This window comes from Myxocyprinus asiaticus, chromosome 12, assembly GCF_019703515.2.
Source record: "Myxocyprinus asiaticus isolate MX2 ecotype Aquarium Trade chromosome 12, UBuf_Myxa_2, whole genome shotgun sequence".
NCBI lineage: Eukaryota > Metazoa > Chordata > Actinopteri > Cypriniformes > Catostomidae > Myxocyprinus > Myxocyprinus asiaticus.
In genome coordinates, this window is record NC_059355.1 from 7,113,353 (window position 1) to 7,125,380 (window position 12,028).

The 12,028-nt window shown below is 37.0% G+C and overlaps 1 protein-coding gene across 1 annotated transcript in view; it reads left to right on the forward strand.

The window, feature by feature from the left end:
- LOC127449092 (phospholipid phosphatase-related protein type 5-like) overlaps positions 1 to 12,028 on the forward strand; it is a 72,491-nt gene that overhangs the window by 6,004 nt on the left and 54,459 nt on the right. Inside the window, exon 2 of the mRNA XM_051712251.1 lies at positions 11,071 to 11,180. Within this exon, the coding sequence (XP_051568211.1) occupies positions 11,103 to 11,180 (78 nt within the window). The 5' untranslated portion in view covers positions 11,071 to 11,102. The remainder of the gene's footprint in view (positions 1 to 11,070; positions 11,181 to 12,028) is intronic.

Consider the following 12,028-nt stretch of genomic DNA (forward strand, 5'->3'; position numbering starts at 1 on the left):
AGTACTGCTAAGGCACACTGTCTGTATGTGTGTGTTTGTGTGAACAGTGCATCCTAACCTGTACAAAGGACATCATCCAGGAATTGTTAGTACACTTCTTCTCTTTGCATTTTTCAGTGTGAACACACTGCTCACTACTTATACTAAAAATGGTGTAGAATAGTGCTGCAGAAGTATGCTATTTTGGATGCAGCCTAATTAGATATTCACAAGCAAAACTGTATTACACTTTGTTTTCTGAAAAGTCTGTGAAAGAATCTGTACTTATTACTTTTGTATGGACAGATATTCTGATCACAAAGTCTTCACACATTTCTGTCAATTTCCTCAGCACAAATAATCACGTGCAGAGCCTTGTGGGGTCCCACAAGGAAAGTCTATGGGGGCAATGACCCCCTTAGACCCAGCCATGGTAAAGAAAGCATTCGAACGAATGAGCTTTTACACAACAAGCCCATTATGGTCAAATGCAGTTTCAACAACATTCGACCACTTTTGAATGTGGTTGAAGTGGTCAAATTTAAAAACATTTTTGACCCCGTTTTCACCTGTCTTTCACGTTGTTTCCGTTTCAAATGGAACACCCAAAACACATCTTAATACTAGGTGTAAATGGGGCCTAATTAGGCGGTTCTTGGCCAGAATAAGCAGCAGTGTGGACCAGATTTTATGCCGCAAGTCAAAAGTCTGGCTAGATAAGATTATGTGATTTCAAAGTAATGGACTTTGAGTGTGGATGTGTCTTGGCTGCCATGCAGAGGATGGGGCTTTGAGGATAAACAGTCAGTCAGCATCTGGTATTGTGGATTTTTGAACTGTGGCTGACGGGATGTGCAGAGACCCATGTGCCCCTGTTTCTGTGAGTGCCCTGAGAGCATGGAACATCTGAGCACTCTCATAACATTCATTCTGTTGCTTTAGATCTTACTGGATTTTCTCTCATCTTTGAGTCCTTTGCTGATGTTCAAATTGCAACAGCTGAAAGATAGCAGTAAATTACATGCAAGTTATCTGATAAAGATCATTCATGTCATTCACTGTTGCAGACATTCATATACTGGTTGAAATACCAGTTAGGCCATTTGGTTAACAAAGCACACTGTATTGATCGTTTCAATACCTGGCAGGGACATATACTATCTGTATCTGTGCAATATTGGGCTTTTCACATATGGAATGGTCTCTGATTTACACTGTTCATATTTTATTCTTGATTAGTAATTAATGCTGGGCAGTCAATTTTTGAGATTTCACACTGTACATTTATAAAACATAGGTTTATATTCTTATTTGCATATTTGTAATGTTAAAAACATTAACTGGACAAGTACAGCACATGCCAAGCAAGCAACTTGTTTTAATACCTGCTTATCCATCTGTGTTAATGTCAAACATTAAAGACAAAAATGGAAGAAAAACGCTGAGGAAGGTTTGCTGTCACTGTTCGTCAGTTTCCTTTGAAACTAAACACAGCATGTGAAAGTTTCTGTGAATGGAGTAAGTGCATGAAAATTGAATGAGGCAAGTTTATTATTGGTTGTCTGTTGCTAAATAACTATTACATTTTAACACCGCATATATCACTGAAGTAGGTGTCCTGAGATATCACACCTGTCTCTGTGACAGCTCTAGACACTCTGAGTAGCTCTCTGCCTGTCTGTTTTGCACATTCAAGTTTGCTGACATGTCTATGGAAGGCAGGATTTTGGAGAGAGGGGCGGTGGTCAGCAAAATGGCGAACAGCTCTTACGGCACCATTAACCCAGGGTTAAAGGGAAAGTTCACTCAAAAATTAAAATTCTGTGATTGTTTACTCATCCTAATGTTGGTCCAAACCTCTGTTGAGTTATTTTCTTCCATGGAACACAGAAGTGAAAAAATTTAAAAGCATCTTCACATGCTTTTCCCCATATACTGTAATTATAATGACTTTGGGCTTTTAGGCTCCAAAAACAAAAAAATACTCCCACCATAAATCATTTCACATTTGAAAGTAATCATGCACTATATACCAATTATTTTGAAGAAATACAATCACTTTATTGTTTTTCTCTTTCAAATCAAATCATTACGACACTACCTAAATCAAAAATGGTGACTACAGCCAAAGTCTTTTGGGCAGACTGGGCAGCTATTTTTATGTAAACAAGTGGCATACAAGTGCAGCTACTATCTACGTGAATGGGAAAAGACAAATCTCCAAAACGGTTGGTCAAGATTACGATCAAAGAACATATTTCAAATCAGCAGTGAAATCTGACAACATCATAAATTGTGCTTCTTTACCACAGATTACGCTAAAATGCAATTTTCCCAGCTTATCCACATTATTGAGCTGATTGACAGGCGATGTCTGTATCCAAAAGGTGATTGACTCTTACACCTGTAAGGTGGGACTTCCTTTTCTACATCCGTTGACTTTTGGGCATTCCAATTTCTCCCATTAATTTGAATAGAATTGACCCACCTCTGCTAAATAGTCACTGCTACAGTGGTGGTTGGATGTCAGGAACATCAAACCTCACTGGTTCTTGTGTGTCTCATGACCAAACATACCCTGTGCTCAGTTGACATATTTGATTTGGGTGCTGCCATTGGGAATTTATCAACTTAAGGTCTGTTCAGTCTATTCATCACCAAAAGTGGCTCATATTCCTTCAAAAGAATTGGAATATAGTGCACAAGTCATATTAACTATGTTACAGTGTTTTGGGATTTGTTTTTTCATGGAAGAAAGAAAGTCTTATGTTGATATGAGGGTGAGTAAAGAAGGACTGCATGGGACTTAAGTTAAATCCCGAACTTAGCCCGCACCCGAGACTGTGTGACCTGACCGATACTGTCAAATTTTAAGCCCGAACCCAAAATCACTCACTCTCTTTAAAATGTGTTAATTTGTTGCCATACACTGCATTATATTTAAGCATTGTAGGCAACATTCATAAGAGTAACAGTACACATGTACACAGCCACCTATCAGAGCAGAAAGGAAAAAACATTAGCTTACCATTTATCAAGCACAGAAACTTTACCGGGTGAAGAACAATCTGGAATCATGTGTAACAGTGTTATGTCACATAAAGTCCACTTTACAACCTGAACTTCTCTGAACGTCAAGACACCTGTGCCAAAAAATCTTGATGCAGTGCAACAAATGAAACAGGAGGCAGGTGTCTCAACATCAAGATGCATTAAAAAAATTCAGATTTTTTTACAAAACACAGGTCTTAATATGCGGAGGTCCTGCACAAGACAATAAAAAAACAGCGAGATGCAGTGCAATGGTGAAAGACGTCCGCCCATCGCTTGTTTACATTGAAAAACAATTGGAAAAACAATGCAGACATACACAAAAACACGTTCGGTGAGAACAGACCCTAACTCCTATGTTCGCGTGTGCCATTTTTCATTCATTACAAACCCAGCCTGACCCTAAAGTTATTCTTGAAAAACTGACCTGAAAACCCGCCGGTTTGTCAGGTCCCATCAGGTAGCAGACCTCTAGTCTAGTTAGTAAAAAAAAAAAAAAAAACATTATTGAGTAAACTTTTCTTTTAAAAGTAGCTTTAATCCAGGGTTAAAAAAGATGATACCTAAGCATTGTGTGGATAGCTCTTAATAGTGAAAGGATGCTTCACTTTTAGTGGATAGGCATGTGGGAGCCTCATTTATGCCTTAGCCTGGATCAACAGATCTAATTTTTTTATTATCATTATTATTGTTGAATTATTATTCAAAGTCATGTTTTAAAACCAAATTAACAAGTGATCAAGAGACCATGCAAATACAATGGTTTTGATGTGCACTAAGGCGCTAGTGGAGACTTCTTTTCTATCTTGTTCCTCTCTGTGGTCCCTCCCGTCCCTTGTGCTCTCCTTCAGTAGCCTATCTTTACCAGTGACCTAAATTTGTCTTCTCTCTCTGTTGCTAATAGAGTGTATAAGAGTTCAGAGGATAGACGTGTCATGAGAGGTGCAGTAGGCTGCCCTTTGAAGATGGAATGCTTGAAAAAGTACAGCTACAGTATGCACATTTTTCCTGCGTTGTGTGTTTGCTCTAAATGTAGCAGTTCATTTTTCAGTGTGGTGAAATTTTATGATGCATGTCAGCAGCCTGTTTGGGTGTTATTAAATGAAAGAACTGCATTCACTAACCCTCATATGTAAGAACTGATGTTTAGATGGTTCACTTTCAAGAATGTCCACTGTAAAGTCCGTACATCACCCCACCACATCATGCTTTTAGGCACAAAAGCTTATCCAGATCCAGCTGGTCCTTAGGACAAAAACTATAATGCGTTAGTGCCACTGTCACTTAAGAACTAAAAACAGATCTTTGCCCTGGAGAACATGACTGAAGTATTTGAAAATAGCTGTATGGGTTGGTGTTTGATATTGTACTGCTATAGTTTGTCCAGCATGAACAAACTGTTCCCCTTATGTTAGTGTATGGTTCCTTGTTTGTGATTTTTGTGAGAGCAAATTCGTAAAATTCTACAGAAGAAACATTCTATTTCCTTAAAAACCTTACTGACAAGTATAGCTGGTGTCCAGTACAGTATGTCATGTGTTTTGGATACTGGGCCCCATAATGTTGGTGAGCTGGTGTTTCTACCTCACTTTCTACCGGAAAAGAGTGCAGCAGTCTGGTTCCGAAAATAAAAATTCCATTCATTTAGGCGAATAGTTTAACTGATTAACTGATGAATTGTAACCTTAAGACAAACCTACATCGAGCCATCAGTCGTGTTAAAAATCATGTTAAATAGCAGAATTCCAAGAACTACACTACCCGTGATCCTGAAGAGAAAAGATCCACCAATTAGAGAATCGCAGCCAACAAAACGTGCCAACCAAGCTCTGCTGCGACCGCCCACTTCCATGATGTAAATGATGCAATCAAGTATGTCTAGTAGGTCTACACTCTCAAACTACTTATATATTTGCATATATAAAATATATTGCTTGTATACTTGTAATCAACTTCAAAACGAATAGTTATATTTTTCCATCTTTTTTAATTTACCTAAATCATTTGCAGTGATTCCTGGGATTGTAGTTCATTCCCTCATGAAAAACAGTAAGTACACAGTCTTGTACCTTTGTCTATTTGTCTTATTTTCAAATACCTTTTTTTTTTTTTTTTTTTTTTTGCTTCAAATCAAAGTTTGTAATGTTCTGATTCACCTCTGAGCTGGTTGTTTTGGTTCATGGCTTAGAACTCTTTTATAAAGGGTTTTAAGAAATCCCTGTGGAAGAAATTAATGATAAAAATACTTCCGGAACCAAGGCATCTGAAAAAGTGCACAGGCACAGTTGCACTCTAAAGGGAATTATTTAAGAAACTTTCTTTAGATCCTTTCCATACAATGACAGTTCATAGTGACCTTGTCAAACTCCATACAAAAATACAGAAACAAAAGTACCGTAAAAGTAGTCCACGTGACTATATATTCCAAGCCATTTTAAAAAATGTCACCAGGTTTGACATATTTGATGGCAAAACACCACTGGTTCACCAACAACTTTTTGCTGATATGCAGCATGACTATACAGGGTCCCTACCAGGCTAAACCAGCCCCAAACTAGCATAAATCAGCCTAGTCCAGCATGGAAACCAAAGTCAACCAGAAAAGAATCTTAAAAAGTTCTGTGCAAGGAAGGTTTTCAAAAGCTAGCATTCCCTGGGAATGAAAAATAGTAGGGAGCTTCCTATTTGTAATAAGTACTTTAAATCATGAAAGAAGAGAACTTCAGGGCACAAATAAATTACAGAAAATGTCTTGTGCTTCACTTTAATTTGGTTGAGTTACATACCAATTATAAATTAAGCGCATCTTAATTGGTGCATAAAATCACTTTCTTCCCTTTTCGATCTGAACCTCAGCATTTTTAGAAGATGATTTTTAACGGCTCTGTGCAGATGGTGACAGCTACAAGATGTTTGTGTTGTTGTGTTTGCTGTAGGGCCCGAAGAACACAGCACTAAGACACAAGCTAAACCTCATGTTTTATTAATCTGTATTTTCCTCCCTCTTCCCCTCTTTATATAACAATGGTAGAGATAAGATAAAAGTGATCTCGCCCCATGAGTATTAGTGTCCCAGAAGAGAGCTTATATTCATATTGTTGGTATTTTTAGCTGTGCATTCATACTGAGGGCAACATGTGTGTGAGTGTATGTTTGTGATCTATACATCAAACTTAGAGAGAATAGAGAGAGAACTGTCTGCTCTCTAAAGGCACATGTTCTTTCTTTCTCTCTGCGCAAATTGATGGAATAAGATTCTAATCCCATATCTCAGCTTCTCGTCCTATAACTCATCATGTGTTCGGCATAGTGGTAATTCGGTTTTATTTCACAGAGTCCCTGCTGCAAATGGAATGAGCAGTCGCTGTGCTGATATTGTTCCTGATGCTCCACTGCTGGACTGGGTTTTAGTTTTAAGAAACAGTACAGAGTTGGTGATGGGGGGATTATTGTCAATGCATTATAGTTATATGGATCATCTCATGTCAAAGTGTTACTGCTTATGGTATAACTGCATTAATCTGTCCATTTATTCTGCTGCAATACCACAAAAACATGTAATTGCATCTGGAACCCTATGTAACTTTATCCTCTGGTTTTTAATCATGCATGGGTTCAAAATGTATATGTGATTCGAAAAAGAGATAATATGCGAGCGTGTATTACAAAATGAAAATGTTGTCTGCATGCACGATCTTGATACTGATATACCTCGAATATTCTGGGGCCGGATTCACAAAACATTCTTGTAAACATTCTCATATGGTATTGAAAAATGGCACATCCCATTGGTATTCGCGGTCATTTTTGACCGGAAGGGTTAGATATGTAACCTTTTTTGATGATGATGATGATGATGATGATGATGATGATACCATTTTTTCTTCCCTGAAGTAAAAACATTTAAATGATGCATTTCTTTGGGGATTTTATGCTATTTTTATCTTATTTAAATGTACATTTAACAAATAAGCATATTTTTGAAAAAAATCAGAACCCACACTTCTATAATTTGAAACATTAAGAAAATATGAGAATGTGACAAATTGGTGACAGATTTCTGCCATCTGGTGAACAAAATAGAAATAACATGTCTTGGAAAACATGTCATGCCAGTAACAGCCAGTAAATGGCTGTAGCCACCTACTGTGTAGTCCGATGGCTTGTTGTAACCTAACTTTATATTTTAAGATTTTAAGATATGCATTTGGATATATATTTAGACATTAACAAACTAATATTTGTCAAAGTTTATCATTTTATAATTTTACACGTTTTTGCAGTTAATGTCATTATGTTTGCAATCAAACCTGACTATGGTGTTACAAAGAGACAGAGAAAGACACAGAATAAGCATTTTTCTACCAATAATTTATTTCAAACATAAAAATGTAATAACTCAAAGTAAATGCATAATAATGTCAAGAAAATTAACATCAAGAAACAGAAATGAACTGCAAAATTCAGAAAATTCAATTAGAGTATAAAACAGAAGAATCAGAGTAAACATTTTGCAATTTCAAACTTGTGTGTGGGTGGGTTTGGGTGGTTTATGAGGACATTTCTTTAGGTTACAAACTGGTAATTACAAGGGTATTATGCTATAAATGTGGTTTATGAGGACATTTCTAGTGTTCTCATAATTCAAATCTCTTAAAAAACATACTAAACTGTTTTTTTGAAAATGTAAAAATGCAGAAGGTTTTTTGTGAGGGTTAGGTTTAGGGGTAGGGTAGGAGATAGAATCTATTGTTCATACAGTATAAAAATCATTATGTCTATAGAGAATCATCATAAGGATAGCCACACCAACATGTGTGTGTGTGTGTGTGTGTGTGTGTGTGTGTTCTGCATTGTGAATGTGTTATTGTCTCACCCCTTCATTTCTGAGTTTCTGTTTAGCATTGGGACTGATTTTTATTTATATATATATATATACAGGTGCATCTCAATAAATTAGAATGTCGTGGAAAAGTTCATTTATTTCAGTAATTCAACTCAAATTGTGAAACTCGTGTATTAAATAAATTCAATGCACACAGACTGAAGTAGTTTAAGTCTTTGGTTTTTTTAATTGTGATGATTTTGCTCACATTTAACAAAAACCCACCAATTCACTATCTCATAAAATTAGAATACATCATAAGACCAATAAAAAAATTTTTTTAGTGAATTGTTGGCCTTCTGGAAAGTATGTTCATTTACTGTATATGTACTCAATACTTGGTAGGGGCTCCTTTTGCTTTAATTACTGCCTCAATTCGGCGTGGCATGGAGGTGATCAGTTTGTGGCACTGCTGAGGTGGTATGGAAGCCCAGGTTTCTTTGACAGTGGCCTTCAGCTCATCTGCATTTATTGGTCTCTTGTTTCTCATTTTCCTCTTGACAATACCCCATAGATTCTCTATGGGGTTCAGGTCTGGTGAGTTTGCTGGCCAGTCAAGCACACCAACACTATGGTCATTTAACCAACTTTTGGTGCTTTTGGCAGTGTGGGCAGGTGCCAAATCCTGCTGGAAAATGAAATCAGCATCTTTAAAAAGCTGGTCAGCAGAAGGAAGCATAAAGTGCTCCAAAATTTCTTGGTAAACGGGTGCAGTGACTTTGGTTTTCAAAAAACACAATGGACCAACACCAGCAGATGACATTGCACCCCAAATCATCACAGACTGTGGAAACCTAACACTGGACTTCAAGCAACTTGGGCTATGAGCTTCTCCACCCTTCCTCCAGACTCTAGGACCTTGGTTTCCAAATGAAATACAAAACTTGCTCTCATCTGAAAAGAGGACTTTGGAACACTGGGCAACAGTCCAGTTTTTCTTCTCCTTAGCCCAGGTAAGACGCCTCTGACGTTGTCTGTGGTTCAGGAGTGGCTTAACAAGAGGAATACGACAACTGTAGCCAAATTCCTTGACATGTCTGTGTGTGGTGGCTCTTGATGCCTTGACCCCAGTCTCAGTCCATTCCTTGTGAAGTTCACCCAAATTCTTGAATCGATTTTGCTTGACAATCCTCATAAGGCTGTGGTTCTCTCGGTTGGTTGTGCATCTTTTTCTTCCACACTTTTTCCTTCCACTCAACTTTCTGTTAACATGCTTGGATACAGCACTCTGTGAACAGCCAGCTTCTTTGGCAATGAATGTTTGTGGCTTACCCTCCTTGTGAAGGATGTCAATGATTGTCTTCTGGACAACTGTCAGATCAGCAGTCTTCCCCATGATTGTGTAGCCTAGTGAACCAAACTGAGAGACCATTTTGAAGGCTCAGGAAACCTTTGCAGGTGTTTTGAGTTGATTAGCTAATTGGCATGTCATAATATTCTAATTTTTGGAGATAGTGAATTGGTGGGTTTTTGTTAAATGTGAGCCAAAATCATCACAATTAAAAGAACCAAAGACTTAAACTACTTCAGTCTGTGTGCACTGAATTTATTTAATACACGAGTTTCACAATTTGAGTTGAATTACTGAAATAAATGAACTTTTCCACGACATTCTAATTTATTGAGATGCACCTGTATATATATATATATATATATATATATATATATATATATATATATATATATATATATAAAAGCTCTGTGTTAGGGTTTCACTGGTTAATTTTTGTGTGTAAGTGTGTTTGTGTGTGAGTGGGTGTGTATGTTTTGCACTGAGGATGTTTTAGAGACTTACCCTGTAATTTCTGTCTGTTTTTTCTGCATTGTGGATGATTTATTGATTGTATTTGACAGATCAAAAAAATCTGTCTTTCCCATTCATTTTCAATGGTCAGTCAATTTTGGCCACGAATACCAAAGGCATCACTTTTTTTTTTTTTTTTTTTTTAGTACTACTTTGACTTATTGAATTAAGCCCAATTTTTTTATTTTTTTTTATTATTCTTTTTTTATGTTCAGATGGCAAATGGAGGAAAAGTCACCAAGTCTTGTACTGCTCAGATAAAGGAAACCATTTTTATTAAATGAGATAAAAAAATTTCGGTCAAAAATGGCCGAATACCATAGCATACCGTAAACAACTTTACAGCTGAACTAAATCACTAGTTTTAACAGAAGAATTAAAGTAAGTGTATTTAAAAAATTATAAGTTTTACATTTCTGCCTTTTAAACCACCCAAAAATTGGCCCCATTTACATCCATTGATTTTTGCAGTCAATGCATTTTTTTTTTTGTTTGTTTTTTTTTTTTTGAGGTAATCAGCATTATGCCACAAATGCTGTCGATTAAGTTTGACTTGAATTGAACCCGGAATATTCCTTTAAAATTATTTCATATTGTTTCATACTTCTCTGTTCTCTGAATTTCTTATACTTTATCCTAAGAACTTTCAAAATTTTTATATACTCAGATTCACAGGTAAATGTCTAAACCTGCTGGGCATTACTGCTGGTCGCACCTCCGCACCCCCGGATAAGGGCCTAGTGGGTCAGCGGAAATAGTTCCTCCCCACCCTTTTCCTCTTCTACTTGCTACCTCACCACATATAGCAATTGTTCCCTATTCCCACTTTCTCACTTTTGATCCCCCCACTTTTCATCCTTCTTTCTTAACCATAGCCAGAAGCTCCCTTTTTCTGCTTCCTCTGCCGGCCCCTGGTTAGGGTTTGTTCTAAACCTTCACCCTAAGTTCACTTCTGCAATTAATTCCATCTGAATGCTGTACGCTTAATGTACAGAGTCCATTCAGTCTTTGTTTTATAGGCACTTTCATCCTTTTTTTAAGCTTCATCCTTTTAAAAAAGAAAATAAGATTACATTTGAAATAGTCTCCCATAGATTTACATTGATAGAATGTTCAGAATTTAAAATGTAACCAACAAAGGTGACATCATGGTAATATTTGCTAACTGAATTGCAATTGGTCTTTCTTACATCTATTTGTATGGTATGTACTTTGGTTTATCTTGTCTTTCTTGCCTATAAGCTTTCCTAAAACTTTAAATCTATTCTTTTGCTGCCTTGCAAGCACTTTTTTATTTCCAGGAAATACCTATTTTAAATATCCGATCCCTTTGTGTTTTTGTTTTTTTCAGGGTGACTCACTGATATACTGCAGACAAGCGAGATGGACAGAAGGATAATTGTCGGGAGGGGGGGAGTTAAGAGGAGCACATATATAGTGCCATGCTTCCTGTTTGTAGAGGTGAGTTGTAGACTAATCAGCACTTGTCTACTTCTCTTCTCTTTAGCTGTTGTGTACCCTTTCATGCTCAACATGTCAGTCTGTCAACACCTTCAAGATCTGCCCTCTAGTGAAGCTAAAATGAATTGTAAAATTACTTTAAAGGGTTAGTTCACCAAAAAATCTAAGTTCTCTCATGATTTACTTACCCTTAAGCCAGATGTTTTTTACTTTACTTCTTCAGCAGAAACGAAATGAAGATTTTTATAAGCAGATTTCAGCTCTGTCCATGCAATGCAAGTAAAAGGTGCCATCAGGCTGCTTGCTGTTTGACGGTCCAGAAGGCATATTTAGGCAGCATAAAAGTCATCCACACGATTCCAGTCAATCAATTAATGTCTTATGAACCGAATCAATACATTTGTGTAAAAATAAATCATTAATTTAAACTTTATTATCTTTTAAAATTCGCTTCGTGACAGCAGTCGACGCATCACGTTACCGTCACGTGACGTAAGCGCAATGTCGCGTTCACGCGAAAAGTCAGAAGCATACGCTTTGTTTACAACAGATGAAGGAACATCATGCAAGAGTTAGGTCATTTCAAACAGCAATCCAGCGCTGGCCGGAAGCAATGATTTAAAGTTAAAAATGTTTTAATTATCAATTTGTTCCTTACACAAATCTATCGATTTGCTTCAGAAGACATTAATTGATCGACTGGAGTCGTTTGGATTACTTGTATGCTGCCTAAATATGCCTTTTTGACCGTCAAACAGCCAGCACACCTGTTTACTTGCATTGTTTGGACAAACAGAGCTGAAATGGGCCTATAAAATTCTTCATTTCGGTTCTGCTGAAGAAGGAAA